Source organism: Microtus ochrogaster, linkage group LG7_11 (genome assembly GCF_000317375.1).
Source record: "Microtus ochrogaster isolate Prairie Vole_2 linkage group LG7_11, MicOch1.0, whole genome shotgun sequence".
NCBI lineage: Eukaryota > Metazoa > Chordata > Mammalia > Rodentia > Cricetidae > Microtus > Microtus ochrogaster.
Genome location: NC_022032.1, coordinates 21,315,484 through 21,333,657, shown reverse-complemented (window position 1 = coordinate 21,333,657; position 18,174 = coordinate 21,315,484). Strand labels below are relative to the sequence as shown.

The 18,174-nt window shown below is 48.1% G+C and overlaps 1 protein-coding gene across 1 annotated transcript in view; it reads right to left on the bottom strand.

The window, feature by feature from the left end:
* Positions 1–2,660: 2,660 nt before the first annotated feature.
* Positions 2,661–18,174, bottom strand: part of Dctd (dCMP deaminase) — a 25,304-nt gene continuing 9,790 nt past the window's right edge. The window contains exons 4-6 of the mRNA XM_005362600.3: positions 6,828–6,944; positions 5,399–5,495; positions 2,661–3,969 (exon numbers count right to left, since the gene is read on the bottom strand). Coding sequence (XP_005362657.1) covers positions 3,891–3,969; positions 5,399–5,495; positions 6,828–6,944 — 293 coding nt within the window. The 3' untranslated portion in view covers positions 2,661–3,890. The remainder of the gene's footprint in view (positions 3,970–5,398; positions 5,496–6,827; positions 6,945–18,174) is intronic.

Below are 18,174 nucleotides of genomic sequence, written 5' to 3'. Positions count from 1 at the left end.
AAGATCGCCAGTGGGGAGGGAGAGTACCCACAGTGTGAGCATGAGGACTAGTCTGCAACCGACCCCCAAAATCTAGGTATGGTGGGGACATGCCTGTATCCCCCTAGCCGAATCAGGGGAGTGGAGACGGGGTATCTAGGAGGCTTGCTGGCTAGCCGGTCTAGCTGAAACGGCTGTGTTCTAGCTCAGCAAGAACCCCTGACACAAAGAATAAAGTGGAAAATAGTAAAGGAAGATATCTAACGCTGACTTTTGTGCCCTGCACACACATGCACAGGCAACCACGACGCACACATGTGTACACACGTGTACACACCACATATACATACACAGAAAGACCCAGGTGTGGTGATACATCCCTAGAATCCTAGCACTCAGGAACCCATGGCAGCAGGATTTAGAGCTGGAGGACAGCTGGGGTTACATAGCAATTTCCACATGAAGCCCTGTCTCAAAACAGTAACAAAATATAAAGGGGAAAAGGCTGCCTTGAAAAGTCTTTAGCAGAGATTATGGGGCGGGGATGGGGTGTGGTGGGGAGCGCAGGTGCTCAGGGCTGAGGATGATAGCACAGGTAAAAGGGGAACACAAGAAAACGGTAGCCAAAAGAACAACAACCTAAGCATCTATTGGTGGATGAATTGATGACAAGATGTGTTGTGTTTACAAGAGGATGCTCTTCAGCCTGCTGAAGAGAGAACACTGTAACACAGGCTACAACAGAGGAATCCTGAAGGCACTATGCTAAGTACCACAACCCACCACAGGAGAATTCTGTACCAAAAGCAAGACAATCTTCCTGAATTCCTTGGACACCTTTGCAAGAATTTATCATCTCCCCTGCCCCAGACAGGGTTTCTCTGTGTAGCCTTGGTTGGCCTGGAACTAGCTCTGTAGACCATGCTGGCCTCGAACTCAAGAGATCTGCCTGTCTCTGCCACCCAAGTGCTGAGACTAAAGGCATGCACCAGCAAAAAACTTCTAGTCTGTTTAGCACTAGACCTGAACCTGTCATATTCCTGCCTCTACCTCCCAAGTGCTGGGATTATAGGTCTGCCTCTATATTTGGCTTGATCCTAAAATTTTTAACCCTCTGGTATATATAGACATTGGAAGATGACGCGTTACCCCAAACACATCAGAATTTCAGATTACTGGAGACAGGAATCTGTTTTTATTAATGAGACTTTTCTGTGTCTTTGCTTGCCTTATTTTGCTTCATATGTAATTAGGAAACATGACTAATAAGTTAGGTCATTTTCATTGTCAGGTCTTGCTGGACTTTGGAAGTCTTTAAGGAATAAGTGCAAAAGGGGGGAGGGGATGTTTAAAATGTCAGGAAAACAGTTCCTATCATTTGGCTCTAACTTTCACCTTTCAGCAAAAGATGGTTTCCTCCTTGTCCTTGATTAGCCATGACAGCAGCCACCACAGCTCTCAGGTACGGTCTCCCTTCGCCACAATTACCCAGCAATGCCTGCGAGGTAAAGGAGTGCTCAGAACACCCTCCTTCTGGAATGTTCTCCCCAAAGGCAACAGTTCAAAGCACCCCTCTATTAGCCGGAGCCCTGACATCTGCAGAATCCTCTGGACAGGACAATTCCACTCCTCCTGGAGTGACGGCGGAAACCAACACATAATTACCTACAATCCAGTCACCAGGAACCCAGGCTCAGCAAGGGTCCAGGGGCAGAGACTTGTGTACCTACATCTACGGCATTATCACCCCCACAAGCAACCCAGCCACTGCCTGTCACTACCTTCCTTCCGAGAGGAAAAGAAAAATGTGGTTTTTCACTACAATTCAATGTAACTGAAATAAAAACATAGCACAGCATCAAAATTAAGTAAATGATTATTAGCCCCTAGACCTAGCTGCAAACGGGTCTTTTAACTTGTAGCAACAGAAAACTAGACATGTATTCCATCTGTGCCTCCTTTCTGATTTCTTCTGCTTTCCTTTGGTTGTAAATAAATAAGAGCAAACCAAGGGCAAGGGGTTTGAAGAAGAGAAATTCACTGAGGAAAAAAAGAAAGTGGGTCGTGGAAAAAAGAGAGAGTGGAAGGGCTTGGTGCCTGAAGTATGACAGAAAGGAAGATCTGTGACCGTCAGATGGGCTACCCAGAGACAGGCATGGAAACCAGGCAGCAATAGAGCGTTTCCTACCACTGAAATCCAGTCATAAAAAGAGAACCAGAGACCAGGGAGATGGCTCAGTTGGTAAAAACACGCTCTGCTCGAGCCCGAGTTCAAGCCCTTGAACTCATGCAAAAAGCTGAAGGTGACAGCCATGCACGTGTGCAAAGCTCCAGAGGTATGCAGAGCCGTGACAAGAACAAGAGAAATGCCTGCCTCAGAGCTAGGCAGACACAAAGAACTGATGGCCAAGAAGTTCTTTTCTACCCCTACGTGTGCACTGTGGCATGGTACACACTGACCCCTCCCCCCACAATTTTAGAAGACTATACACTGTCTTAAAAAAAAAAAAAGCATCCCTAATCCCTATCCCTGATCCTGGAAAGAACATGGCATTAACAGTTCAGATATTCTCTGAGCACAAACCTGTGTAATGTGCTTTGCAGACAGTAAAGAAAAATACAAGCAGAGCTGAGGATATATAACATAAAAACCATCATGTTTTAGTGTTGGTAGATTTTAATAAAATTTTAATAATATTGGTAAAGAGTCAAATTACAAAAGGCCCCATAACACAGAGTAAAAAACAAAACAAAACAAAAATTTCTGGGACAAAATCAAGACCCATGAAAAAATAAGAGTACCCTAAAAGAAACCATTTTAGTCAAGGGCACTGAGCATGTTTAAAAGAAGTTAGATGAAATTGAAAACAAAGCACACAGCGGAACATTCCCCCAACCGCACGGATGAAGGAGATGCCTCCTGTGCTGGCTGAAGACACAAACGGGGCACAATCCCCAGCAGGTCAGAATGGACGACCGCCAGGTAAACACACACTTCTCTTACGGGACAGGAATTAATGTACCCTCTGGTTGTAGGGTGCCCTTGAAAATGAACCATGTTGGCACGTGGAGGAGTGACGTTCCCACACAGCAGGGGAAACGGGATGGGGAGGGGGCGGAGATGCCCCACACCACCCAGCCATACAACTCCAGCTGTCACCAACAGCTGGTCTAGAGGGAGTGATAGGCTGCCTCCTGGAGAGCCACTCATCACTCAGATCGATTTAACAGTGCTACATGACCAACAAACCAAGGATGAGAAGCTGGAGCCACAGAGGTCGCTACCCTCCAGAGGGACGGCGTGCCACTGCTGTGTGTATGGCGGGAAAGCAAGAACTGATCATCTGCCAGGACATGGGCCGTCCTCACCCTTCCCTGGGTAGGTGGGTGGGTGACAGCTCCCCTCAACCCCGCAGCAGAAAATTTCCTGCTACCGGCACACTGGGTCCTGCTTGTTTCTCCAAGGGCGTGTCAGGGTATGCTTCCTCTGGGCCAGATGTTGATATCACCGTGGGTCTGCTCACTCCTGCTAGAACACAAGCAATCATTTGTATGTCCTGGCCCATGTAGCATCGAGGAGCAGTTGCTGGAATTTGGTGGATGACAGAGCAGACACTGCCCTAACTGCCCTAACCCTCATCCCAGCCACACCGGCAGTGGATGGGGAAGGACTTCGCTCCAGCCCCGCGGGTTGGCCTTTAGTTTCTAATTCAAACTAAATCCACAGCTTAAACAGACGTGGATCCAGGTGACGGCAGGGACAGGGAGGAAGATTCAAGGTTTCATATTCTTTACACGTCTACGTGTGCGACGTCAGCTATTAAAAAGTTATGTGCAACTTCAAGATGAAAGGCACCGGCGGCTTCTCAGAGGAGACGAGCCTTCTTCCGGGGCATTTAACGAGGAGGAACTCACTGAGGCTTCTGGTTCGGTCGGCTATTAATTGAATCAAAGTCAATGACAATCTTGCTGTACTTCGGTGTGAATTTCCTAAACGTGAAAAAACAAAGTACGTAAAGGAATTTATCCGACGAGTAGTTAAAGTCATTTGTTGATTTCAGCTTCTACAGTATTTCCAGTGCCGAGAGAAGACATACCCGCTTGCTAGTTTATCTCTACAGAAGCCAATTATAGTGCCCCATACCGAGAAGAACACGGGGCAGGTAAGAACGAGGCAGGGGGCGGCTCGGCTCGTGTGTTCTTCAACTATCGAGTTCATGAATTATCTGGGAGTCAAAGGGTTTCTAACAACTTAGCGGCACAACATGATAGCCGATTACCGTTTCCCTGTCTTATCTGTCTCATTTCCTAGGAAATCTCTGCAGCCAACTAGAGTCGCTCCAAAGCAAACACAGCACACTTTCTTCTGCATCTGATATACATAGAGGAAGACAGCTAGCTCACTGAAGGAGGGGGCATTTTCTAAACCAAGCTCTACAGAAGCAAATAGTAAGTCTTCTACATTTTCATATTCAACACGTCTACCATAACTGAAGATACTTAGGGGCTTTTAAAAGAAACAAGAGCGCAGGTACGCACTGTTCCTCCAGGGTCTCCGCCTCAGTTCCTGCCTCCAGGTTGACTTTACTTCCTGCCCTGGCTTCCAGGATGCTAGACTATATATAACCCATAAACCTTTGCTCCCCAAGTTAGCTTCAGTCAGTGGTTAATCAAAGCAGCAGAAAGCAAACTAGGGTACATAAGGCACAATCATTCAAGACATGCATCATGCAAAAAAAAATCGAATTTCCAATTGGGCACGATGGGCGGTGTCACTTGGGGAAACTGAGGCAGGAGGCAAGCCCAGGGGCAGCCTACTCATACAGAGGCCCGGTCTCAGAAAACAAATAAAATATGGAACATCTCTAAGAATGCCATGAATGGGGCAGGTCGCCCATCATATGGGTCTTATCCCCGCTGGCCAGAGACACGGCGACGCTTTGTGGAGCTCCCCAATCTAGCAACCATTTCCTGCTGCTCATAAGAGATGGCAAAACGTACAAGTAAAACATAATCCCCCCCTCTGCAGAGGTGATCATAGCAGTCGGAAGGGCTTCTGCTCTTAATTCAAAACGCTGCTCAGAGAAGAATTCCTAGTGTCTCACCCTGGCGGGCTGCTTTCATCCTAAGCGATCTCCCCTAGAGCGCTTACGTATGCAAAATTTATAAAGGCTTGGCAGGACTAGCACAAAAGTTGTGAATTTTTAAATTTCTCGCCACTTGCGTAATTAGTCTAAGCCTTAGCAAGTCACTGATATTAAAATATAACCATTAAACAGGCCTTCTCCAGATATTTTTGTCAATACTCCGTACCTAAAATAATCTTTAGAGGAACATGCCGTCACATTTCCAAAGACGCTGGCTCGCGTGGAGACTTCAGGGCGGGCCGCATGCATGTCTACGCCAGTCCCCAACCTACCTGAACGTAACCCCAGCCAGTTCAAACATGAGCCTAGCGGCCGTTGTCTCTTCGCTGTCGTGGTATTTATCTGACATGAAAATAACTTCCTTTATACCTGAAAAAAATAACAGTGGAAGATAAGCCCGGACACAAAATGCAAAAGACAGGCAAAAGAGACAGAGCCTCGCGCCTATGATTGATTGCCTTTCCCAAGGGAGCTTGCAGACAAAGTCCAGTTACTGAACCCCTCACCTGCGGCCTCCCAGGACCGCAGAGGGGACTGCATTTAATCTGCCTTCCAGTCTTTATGGATTTTGTTTTTAAATACACAAATGCAAAGTGAAAACGTGTCAAGCCTTGATCCAATTAACAAATCGTCTTCACGACAGGTAAGCAACTATTCTTTGTTCACCAAGCATCTACTCAACTCAGGAGGCTAAGGTGGGGAGCTGGAGGGTGCTGGACAACCCAGAGGTCAGAGGCATTAGGCTTCCAAGAAAGGCTCTGCTGTCACTGTGGAGGGCAGGTCAGCTTTACGATCTCCCTGGGTAGCATGAGCCTCAGCCAGGACTCCTAAGCATCTTCTCCTGAGGGCAGCTCCGTACTCCTTGAAGGGACACGTCCACACAGTGCTCTGTGCAAGCATCAGCTGCCAATCTCTTCGCCTGTGACCAGCTAAGGAAGCACTCCAAAGAGAGAGGTTCACGGCGGCAGCTTCATGGGCACCCATGCTGCCCCTTAATGGTGGCTGTGGTCCGCTTTCAACCGGCTTCCTTTCTGACACCCCAGGGGCTCATGATGAACAGTCCCTTTAACCCACACATCTGGCTAAACATGCTAAGTCTTGTTTAAGTCTCCAACTGAGAGCTTTATGGAGATAAAGGGTAGCTCACTCTTAGTTGTGACGGTTCAAATATAGGTCCAATATACAGAATACAGCGTGGTAGGTTTATGGCAGATGTTACACAAGAGGAAAGCTCAGAGTAACATTTAAATCTCATGATATTCATATGCAAAGGTATACTTAGATCCTCAAATATCTACCATGTATTAGGTACAAATTAAAATTTGATATAGAGACTCCCAGCTGACCTCATTCCTGACAGAAGTTCATTTCCCTCCCTCCCCCCTAATCTATGCACAATATGTCAGAGAATGGTAAACTGACAGTAATTACATGCAATGCCTGTGTTGTTTTTTTGGCAGCTTGCAGTTTAAGAAGTTGCAAACTAAATTAAAAACATGCTAAGAATCACAGAGGATGCAATTAGTCTTAGAATACCTGGCAGCACTCAAAAACAAAGCACGGGAAACATCCTGCAAAGTTGATAGTGCAATTAATTTAGATCTAAACAATAAGAACGCAAGATCAAACACACCTGCACGGAGCTGCTGAGGAGCAAGGCTCCGATGCAAATGTGACAAATGGGAAAGCCCTGGTTCCTACCTGCCTGGATGATGAGCTTGGCGCATTCATTACATGGGAACAAGGCGACGTACATACTACAGCCCTTCACATCAGCCGAGTTCTTGTTCATGATGGCGTTCAGCTCGGCGTGGCACACTGTGAAAGAGAAGTAGAAGGGCTTAGGCTGCAGCTCGTGAAAGGTCATTCTGTCTCCACTTCAGAAATAGCCCAGAATAAGAATGAATTGATTAGAAACAGCAATACTGAAACTACCAAAGAAGGGCCCCCATGGTCTGTCTGGGTGGTGATTAGCAGGGGAGGAAGCTGTTCAGGCAGCTGGCCTTGGCTTGTAAGCACCTAGAGCACCAGGAGGGGCTGAGGTCAAGTACCTCCACCCACCCTAAGCGGAGCAATACCTCACTGCTCCACGAGACCCTGGGGTATTGAACTGCCCACATAAAACGGCTCATTTGTGTGTTGATCTGCACACACGGGGGTACTCAGCACGGCTGTTAAGAGGGCAGGGGGGTATAAGAACACAAGAGGAAGAAGTGAAGCTGAGAATTTCTATTCTGAGTCCCCTCATCATGCTCAGCCCACAGGGGAAAAGAAAAAAAGAAAAAGAAAAGAGAAAGAAAGCCAGTGGATAATCAGCTATTTGTCTCTTTTAAAAACTCCCTCGTCCACCTAAGGGCAATGAGCAGCCAAGCCCTGTCCACACAGATCCACCCACCAATGATTCCAGAGGATCACACGGGCGTCCTTGCCCAAGTTCAACGTCAAAAGAAGCACCCTCCTTTCTCTCTATGTTCCCAAAGCTGATACAGGTCCCTGTCCTGTTAGGCTAGCTGTTGCTATCCCCTAATCACAGGGGTGAAATAAAGAAAACTTCAGCAAAGAAATCGCTCCGAATCTCTCCGCTGCCTTCCACCTGGCCACTGGGTAGCATCACTGCAGGTTTTGGGTGTGCGCTCCACAACTACCTTGGCATATTCTTTATGACAGCTACTCAAACATTACCCCAGGAGGAGCATCCGCTTGAGTATGTGTTCCATACTGGAGAGCGATGGTCTAGCCTTGGGAACTGTTAAGAAATCCCCCAGATGACTCAAAGGTGCAAACAACTTTGGGAAGCCCCGCTCTACAGGATTCTCTGAGATCCCTAACATATACTGTGCACACAATACTAAAACAAGCACCCGCACAGTGCAGAGTCCAAACCGCATGTAACTCCTAGAAAACAAACACGGGTCCCTTCAAAGATCTCCTCTACCCGCCCCTGCAGCCAACAGCTTCCCCATGCAACTTCCAACCACTGAGGCTGTCAGTGAACAGTGGCCTAGGCTCACGACCCCGGGCATTTCAATCACCACTTGCTCATAGAGTCAGGCACGTTTATTGGGAATCTATTCAGGGTCAGAAGGATGAAGGACCAGTCTCCTGGCAGTGTTTTACGGGGAAGCTAAGGGAGCGCTCTTTCAGGAAATGTCTGTGCATACTAACATCCTGAAACTAGGAATTGATTCCACGGAGGAGGAGTTCTCAGCCGTGAGCGAAAAAGGAATGTTCTCTGGCAACTAAAGAAACAATGACTCATCAAATCACAGACCACCAGAGAGCAATGGCTGGTCAGAGGGGCTTGAGTCCTGTCCCCCAAGTATCACTGCCTGATAAACTCCAGGGCCACGGGAAGACAGAAAAGCAGAGAGCTCAGAAAGGGTGGGAGTGGCCGCATGGCCAGTGGACTTCAAGAGGTATCCATGGCCCCTTCTCCCCTGGTGACCAAGACGACAGGATAGATGCGTTAACACTGCTCAGTGTTAAAAACAATTAGATATAATTGTTTCCTTTATGCCCCCCTTGGGGGCAGAGCTCAGCCCTCTTAAGTTCTTTGTCGCTTCCCCCAGGGTCTAATGCCATGCCAGGAACATAATGGTGTTAAGTATTTATTGGGTAAATAAAGGAGGAAACGCAGATTCCAATTATTGATGGTGACATTGGGAAACAGAAAAAAAAAAAAAATAAAAAAAATCTCTTCTATTCAGATATCAAAAGTGGACTTTCCCATCTAGGATGTGTTCTGGAAATGGTGCCGGGGTTAGCATTCAGAACTTCCAAGATTCTGATCTGCTACTACACAGTATTATGGTGTCCTCCTCTGTAAGAACTGCCAAGTGACGACAACTACCTTTTGTCTAACTCTCCTGAGGCCGTCTGGAACAAAGTTTATCACTAGAAGTTGAAGCTCATTGGTGAAAACCATCCGAAGAAACAGGGCACCTTGGGTACCCTCTGCCATGGCAGGAAAAGGGCAGCTTACAGAAACAAGACACAGGATTCTAAGGAGACGTCCTTTATCTTCTTGAAACTCACAGGATGAAAAATGGGAAGTTGTTTATTAAGATCCGGGGAGGGGGAGGGAAATGGGAGGCGGTGGTGGGGAGGAGGCAGAAATCTTTAATAAATTAATTAATTAAAAATAATAATAATACAAAAAAAAGAGAGAGAGAAGATGAGGTCATCCGGGCAACGTGAACGACTGTCGGCACACAGGCCAGCTCCCAACCCGCAAGCTTACACCTTCAAAGTCCAACGACTAGGGGACCAACCAAAAGGGAAACCGTGGGCTTTGAGGAGAGGGACGACAGACCCTATTCTAACTGCTCTTGTTCAGTCCTGCACCCCTTTTAACTTTAGAAACCACAACACACTATTCCCCAGAACCCCATCCTACCGGGGCCTATCTGACTAATACTAAAGGGGTCTAGAGACTCCCCAACCTGGGAAAACACCCTCGCCCTGGACCTGCCCATCTCATTCCCACTTTGGAACTTCCCACACTCCCTCCGTTCAGGGCCTCATTCAGGCCTTGTGTCTTTTCAGCCTAACACTTGACCCTGCCTCTCAGGTGGGGGTCTCCACAGCCTCTGTTATCACGGCTTCATCCATCTGTGAAGAGCCACTCAGCTGGGTCTCAGGCCTAGAGCCCCGACACTGTCCTTAAGGAGGGGTAACAGACCAACTTGACAACCATCCACTCAGTCTGCTTGGTGCGCACCGGGGCGGAATGCTTGGGGCCTATTTCTCAGCTATCTACAGCACTGAAAGCCGGCGACCCCTGAGGGTGTCTCAAGTCAGAAAGCTTGCTTCACGCCGTCTTGTCCTAGTCCTGGATAGGAAGGCCACAAGTCCAAGTATCTCTCCCCCACAGCTTGGAAATGTTCCCTAGGAGACAGAATGGAGATTGGCTTCCAACAGGAACAGCTCAGGGCTCAAGGCCCAGCTTGCCCAGCGTTAGAAGGCCTGTGAGCATTCAATAAGGTGAGTGCTGTTTGCACGATTAATACCAGCCCTGGGAAGGTTTATTTCAAACTAAAAATAATAAAATAAAAGAATAAGGTAAAAGCAAGCTGAGAAACAGTTCAGCTGATAAAGGATTCACATAAGGTTGGGCACAGTGGTGCACGCCTGCAATCCCAAGGACAGCAACCGGGAGGCAAGCGGATCTCTAGAAGCCCTCTGGCCAGCTAGCCTGGCCTATGTAGCTGAGGTCCAAGTCAATGGAGCTGAAGTCCAGGCCAATGAGGTGGAAAGTATCTTCAGATGGACACCCAAGGCTGTCCCCAGACGGTCACACGTAAGCCATAATAACCACCCACACCTGTGTGCATACACAGACCCAGACACACCCCACATACAGACACCCCCCAGAGATGATAATAATAATGATAATAATAATAATAATCATAATTAGTAAAAGCAATTTTTAAAATATGAAGTACAGTGCCTTCCGGCTTCTTGCTAACAGCCTGGTTCGTTCCTCCATTCCCTACGCAGGCTCTCACTAACAAAACAGGGGCTCCTTTCTCGGCCAAGCACAAGGCTGCAGCCCTCACTCCCGGAGCCGGGTGGCGGCCTCCCCGTCTCTGCTTCCTTCTCCTTCAACACGTCCACAGTCTCATTCACTCAGCAGAGGTCAGATGCTCGGCTTTTAACTTCCTTCCCGAAAAGAAATCATTTCAACAACTGCTAGTCTAATGTTAAAAATAACTGTCTCATTGTAATGCAGATAGAACCTCGGGTTTTCTTCTATCAAATGGGGGGGGGAGGTAGGGCATATTAATTATACAGAACAATAGGTTTCACTGTGCCCTTGTCATACACGCATAGAACATTCGTTAGTCATAACCACTCCCTGTGTTAACACCCCGCCCTCCACACACGGCCTCTCCCTCCTCTCTCTTTTCCTCTCCCTGATCTGAGTCTTGGCCTCTAACACCCTTCCTTTTCTCTCATGCCCCTGCTCTGTGTGTCTGTCTGTCTGTGTGTCTGTGTGTCTGTGTGTCTGTGTGTCTGTGTGTCTGTCTGTCTGTCTCTCTCTCTGTGGTATTTTGTTTCTTGAGGCACTGTCTTGCTATAGTCCTAACTGGACTGGCACTCACCGTACAGCCTGAGCTGGTCTTGAACTCAAGGCAATCCTTTCTTCAGCCCGAGTCCTGGGATTACAGGAACATACAACCAAACCCAGGAAGCCATGAAATCAGTTAAATAAATTTCTTATCAGGTGCTGCTTGCTTGCTTGGTGGTACAGGACTACTTAAAACCTGAAGCAAAGCCCACAGCATGCCTGCGTCTGAAAACCAACCATGACTGGCTCTGTCTGGCAGTTCTCGTATGAGACTTTTATACTCACACAAGGCCAGGACAGAGAACTTAAGATGCACAATGCTTAACAAGTATTCATAAGGCAGTCCACAGGGTCAAAAAAAAAAAAAAGGCAAATTTTCCCATTATTAACTAGAAATCCCTATCTACAGCTAAGCAAAAACTCAAGCCCCCCAATAACACAGCTATCTGAAGAGCACAAAGAGTGACATGAACCCCTTAATTACTACCCAACATCATAGAACAAGAAAAGAACCAGTGCTGAAAACACCAGATTAAAAGCACAGAAAGCACGGTGATCAGAATCGAGCCTGTTTCAGGTGATTATGAGACAATTCATACACTTTGGTCTTTCTTTCTTTTTTTCTATTACTGTCAGAACTGCATTAACCTTGGCCCACTGAGAAGAGACTGTATAATTAGAAAACTATATTTTTCAAATTTGCTCTCACTGGGGCTTGATTAATCCTCACTGTCTCATGAAGGCGGTTCTCTGGAAGTTTGACAAATTAACAGGATGTACTCCATCCCTGTTAGATTTAAGAGACTCAACATTTTATAGATTTGACGTCCATCGCATTCAATGTAAGGCTAATTTAATATCTATTTTAGACACTGGTACTGTTACAGCTACTCAAGTAGAAAAGAAAATAGGAAAAAGAAAACATTTAGATGAGGCTAAACAAATTCTAAGTGCTACACACATAACCTGGCAGCCAGTCTCTCTCCTCTCTCTCTCTCTGTCTCTGTCTCTCTCCTCTCTCTCTGTCTCTCTCCTCTCTGTCTCTGTCTCTCTGTCTCTCTGTCTCTCTCTCTCTCTCACACAAACACACGCACACACCACGTAATCTTAGTCTCCTCCTGAGACACGATGAGAAGCACAGGAGCCCCAATTCTCTTTTCTTGGACTTCACCGTGCAATTAGGAACTGACATAAACGGGGTGTCCTACTTCAAGGCTGATTTATACACATTAACAGGCTGCCCCACCTATGAGCTGATAACCAAACTCTTTGCCATTATTCTCCAAATTAGAATCTAAGTGAGTTTACTCCTGGGGTACCCGAGTGTCAGAGTCACTAAGTCTGGGCACATCTCCAGGAGCACGGCTATGCCCACCTCTGCCCTCACTAATGCGCAGTGCCCGAAGGTAACGGCCACCAAGAGGAAGGGCACACGCCTCTTGGTGATCCATTTAAGGAACTGCTTCAGCGTCCAGAACTAAAATGGAGTTTCGACTCCTTATTTCTTAATCACTGAAAGACGCCCTGACAAGGCCTCATATGTCTCTGCTAGCCTTTCGCATACCTCCCCTTCCAGTCAATAATTAACAACAGCAGAACCTCTGAAGGCAAACCACAGCCTCCGCTACCCAAGACTCGGCCAGACCCCAGAGGCTCACTCTTTATGGCTACCCCCAAATCTGAAACTGACATTTCCAGAATGTGCTCCCAAACAATGTCACACCTGTGTCGCAGCAGGTGTGAGTGCTCACAGACCACCAGGGACACTGGGGATGTTAACCACGTGGGCTGTTTCCTCAAGAGGAAATGAGTATCTGTTTCCACCCAGAAGGCTGGGAGTGGACCCAGGTGACCTTTGCTTTCTGTAAAGCAGGGCCCCTTCGAACACCCCACCCCAAACTTTTATCTTTAGCTGTGTTTCTCAGTTAGAAGAACCCGTCCTTGAGGAAGGCGTCCAAAGTACTTCACAGCCTGCTGACCTCCGTGCTGCTATCTCAGTCAGAAACCACACCAGATCTTAGGCTCCTAAGCCACAGAACCCATCTTCATGGTCACACGCCTTGTTTTGTTTTTTGGAGACACGGTTTCTCTGTGTAGTTGTGGAGCCTGTCCTGGAACTCGCTCTGTAGACCAGGCTGGCCTCGAACTCAGAGATCCTCCTGCTTCTGCCTCCAAGTGCAGGGATTGAAGGCGCCTGCCACCACTGCCCAACACGTCACATGTATTTTGCAAAGGAGTTTGGATGAAGTCATGCCTTAATCCTCCTGGTGCACTGCGAGTTGTATTACATCAGGAAACTGTTCCCCCACATTGTACTGTTTAAATACGCTAACAATAAAATGCCTGGTGCCACTCTCCACAGCGAGCGGCAGCTCTCAACCTTCCTAGTGCTGTGACCCTTTAATATGGTTCCTGATGCGGCGGTGACCCCCAACCATAAAATTATTTTCATTGCTACCTCATAAATCCAATTTTCCTACTCTTATGAATCCTAATGTAGATACCTGTGTTTTCCAATGGTCTTGGTTGACCCCTGTGAAAGGGTAGTTTAATCTCTAAAGGGGTTGTGACCCACAGGATGCGAACCACTGCTCTAGAAGTTTCTGACCCAGGACCAGCTAAGTCCTGCTAACCTGAGTTTCAGTTTTACCTCGCCTGGATCACTTCCCTGCCGGCTGTGACACTTGAAGGGATCCCCCACCACCACCACACACAGACACCTGACCCAGTCTTCACCCCCACCCCTGTACCTGGTCTTCTCCTATAGCAAGGTTAGTAACTGTGTGAAGTAGCAGGCTGATCAATTATCAGAGTTTTCCGAATATCTGAAGCCCCAGTCTCTCCGAATGATACCATTCTGCCTTTCTCTGTGCATGCTTACATGAACAGCACCAGGGGGACCTGGAGGAGAAAGCCTTACAATAGAAGAGAATTATGCTAATGACACCTTTGTTACCGCTAGTCAGAAGTCAGAGAAAGGGTGGCTTCAACCCTAGGAGATCCCTGCAATGGTGAGGACTCCTGGGAGATGGTCACCAGGGGCCTGCCTGATGACCGAGGTGACAGAGGATGGCATTTTGTCTGGCCAACCAAAGGACTGTGTGTCCATGCTACTGGCGCTCCCTTCTCCCAGCCCCATATTTAGCCAGTGACCTTTCTCCTCAGAAGATGGTGGAATAGAACCTCACAGCCTCCAGCATCATGGACACACACAATTTCGCATGAGACACGATCGTCTAGTTTGTATGTGGAAATAAAAAACAGGAAACTGAGATGATAATTCAGAGAAACCGGCGTCCGGCTGGACAAATGTCTACTAATTTTCTATTTCCGCCCCGTACCCAGAGAAGTCTCTGCTAGGAAACGACGGTGGAAAAGTTAACCAGATTTAAAAGTGAAGGCACAACTGGGCAGCTTGGTCTCTTAGGCTTCTAACAGCGAGAGCAGGACCTCTCCCTGGCTCTTAGCTGGCTTTTGGTAACCTGTTCCCCACGTTGCATTTCCTGGCCTCCAAGTAGGGGGAGGAGCTTGGTCCTACCACAACTTGAAGTGCCAGGATGTGGGCAAGTCCATGGGGGGCCTGTCCCTCTCTGAATGGAGATGGAGGAGGAGGGGAAGGGGAGGAGGGTAGATGGGAAAGGGGAGGTGATGTGAGGAGAGGGGAGGGTTGGTATGTAAAATACCAACTAGTTGGTATATAAAATAAACGAAAAAAGTTATCTAAATAAAATAAAAGACACAAGCTACTTGCTCAAAAGCTGTGAAAGTCCCCCAAGTTTCGAGCAAGGCTCGAACTGGTACAGCATCCATGAACAACCCAAGCCCCTCTGGCTGGCTGCAACGACTTCCTGGGGCCACTGGTGAAACAGAATACCCCAGTTCTCAGAGCTGCTGTTGGCTCTGCCTTTCCCCCCTATCTCCCCCTTATGGGGGGACATCGCTGTCCATTACCCACCGACTCCCGGGTCAGGACTCTGATGGACTGCAGTGTGTCTGAGCTTCAGCCTCCTGACCAGGGAGAGAAAAATCCCCCCAACCTCAGAAACCCTACAGAGCCCAGAATCCAGCACAGTGCACAAGATCCTCCGGTAATGGAAGCTTGTGTGTCTCCTCCCCTGTAGGGTGGCCCTGGAGTAAGCAGGTGGCCCTGGAGGCACGCTGCAGCTGGACCACAGGAGGGCCTGTCTTCCTCCTCTCCTCCTGCAGTTCTGTCCCCATCCCATCCTCTACCCCCTTCCTCTGCCTCTCGATAGAGCTGCTGGTAACAACTCAAGGCACCCAGGGGAGCCACTTAGCCCCAATGGTAGTGCTTAGGGCTAAAGACATTTCTGACTGTGGTGTTTCCATTATTGATAATAAAGCCCCCAGAACTCTAATTACATTGCTTCCCTATGTGCTAAGGGCACACAATCAGGTCAGGAGGGGGAGGATGTAGAAATAACTGCATTTCATCCATGGCTAAGCCGGGCCAACTCCCTACCTGCTGCTCACATGACACACACGTGCAGTGGCTGAAAGGCACTAGAGAGGTACCAGGAGCAACAGAGCGCCAACCACCCTGACAGTCTGTCATGTAAACACACACAGCCGGGCTTCAAAACTGGCCTGCCGGGTCCCCAGCTTTTAAAGGCTAAACTGGGAATGCACCGGGCACCGGAACAAGAGTCGGGATCCCTCCTCTGGCAACTGTGATTCCGTCTCAGCTCAGCGTGGGAGATGGGTGGGAGGAGCTTACCAACTCGGGACTCTCCAAGCCATGCAGGTCCTGGAACCCCTGCATTCCTAGGCGAGCCTTCAGGCCCCAGCACAGAATCCCAAGCCTCTGCTGTCCTGATCAAACAACCCCTTAATACCCCCACTTTAGGGACAGCCTTCAACCTAAGAGTAGGGAGAGGCACACAGTCACCCCAAAGCACAAAACAACCATCTCTTAAATCCAAACTCCTTAGCCCCACCCTTTGCTCTTAAAGCCTGGGCTGCTGCTTCTTTTCACTCCATCAGGGAGCCTGAGCCAGGCAGTCCTTCCCGGGATGCCTCTCCCATCCCCCAACACCAACCTGCCCATTTTCCCTGGCCCACCTGACCCTTCAGATCTCTGAAGGGAGTAGTCCATAATGTCAGCTTATTCCATTAACACTAACGCCTACTACCTCCACAATCAACTTGCAAATGCTGTGAAAACAGATCAGAGCACACGCATCCTGTGCACCACTGGCACAGTTCCGGGCATGTAATACACAGATGTGTGTGTGGGGTGTGTGTGTGTGTGTGTGTGTGTGTGTGTGTGTGTGTGTGTGTTATAATATAAGATGCCCTGGAATGAGCAGGCAAACAGATACATGGGACAGCACTCTACCACAACCAGGCCTGATAACACATAATTCTAAACCTGAAGAACACAACTGGAGAGGACGACCTCTTTACTAGCTGACAACTCAGGCTGGTAAAAGAATAGGTGATCCACTAGCATTTATTTTAACCCCTGAAAAGGGATAGCTCATTTGCAGAAGGGGAAAAAAAAATCCGCCGAAGAGTTCTGCCTCCCTTTATTCACCTAAACTCAAAATTAATGGCATTTCAACAAAGCCTTTTAATTGCAGAATTTAAAAATTCATACTCAGTTATCATATTCAATATTTTAAATTTACTATGGCATCTATCATTTGAAAGAAGCAAAGAGATAAAATCTGCACTTCTACTAAGGAGCCGGTGCTGGCCCTTCGGGTAGCGGGGTGGCAGTGTGCTAGCCTTTGGGCTCACCAAAGTCAGCGTTCACCACGGGTGAGTGCCAGTGCCCAGCGAGCATCTCTGTTCAAATGAGGATGGCTGGGGCTTGAGTCACAGGAGGATTCCTCAAGCTCCTCCTGCCTGGTCTTAGACGCGCCTCTTTTCTCTACAGTTGTAAGCAGGCCTCCTGCAGGTCTAGTGTGTCAAACCCATTCTCTCACTCACGTTCAGATCCTCTCCTCTATCGCCATTTCCCAACCTTTTTCCCTTCTTAGGATTTATTTATTATGTATACAGTCAGTGTTCTGCCTCCATGTATGCCTGCAGACCAGAAGAGGGCACCAGATCTAATTACAGAAGGTTGTGAGCCACCACGTGATCACTGGGAATTGAACTCAAGGCTTCTGAAAGAGTAGCCAGTGCTCTTAACCACTGAACCACATCTCCAGCCCCCCAAACCTTTTCTTATTTAATGCCTTTTAATCTCCACATTTACGGGGTAGCCCATGCTCCTTAGCTACTCCCCTCTACTCGTGAACACTGTCTCTAACTGGTTTATATTTACCTTCGTTCGAGCTGTAGCTCAATGACAATTTGCTCAGCACGCCCGAGGCCCCAGGTTCAATCCCTGGCGTCCCCCAAATGGGATCAAAACAAAAGCAAAAGGGAAGGGAGGTAGTGTACTCATTTAACACTGAAAGGTAACCTTGGTGTTTTGGAGCCTAGGGACACCACAAGGTCAGACCACGCAACAGCCCCAGCAAGAGCCGAAGGACTAGAGAGGGGAGAGAAGGGCTTGCTTTTTGTAAGAGGATATAGCCTTGAGCACAGGGCGAGTACTCCACTCGGTGGCTGCAGGAGTTGCAGTGTCACACCTTGGCTGCTGCTGGTGACGCATCCTGCTAGGCCCCAAGGGCAAGGTAGTATAAATGCCTGCGTGCCAACAGGTCAGAAGCCTGATTCTATCCTTCCGTACATCATGGCATCCTCCTTGGCCCTCACAAACAACGTTCACAGCCTGCAGCCTGAGCTGAGAAGGCCTTCAGAATTCGGCAGACAGAGCCATACCAACCACACGCCACTGGCTGCATTATTAGTATTTTTCCTTGTAATTGCAGAACGGGCAGAGTCTTCAGCAATGAACCACTCCCATAACGAGACGGAGAGGTGGGGAAGGTGACATATCTCAGGGGAAAGCACCTGACGTGCAAGCCTGTCAACCTGAGTTTAACCCAGAACCCACAGAAAACC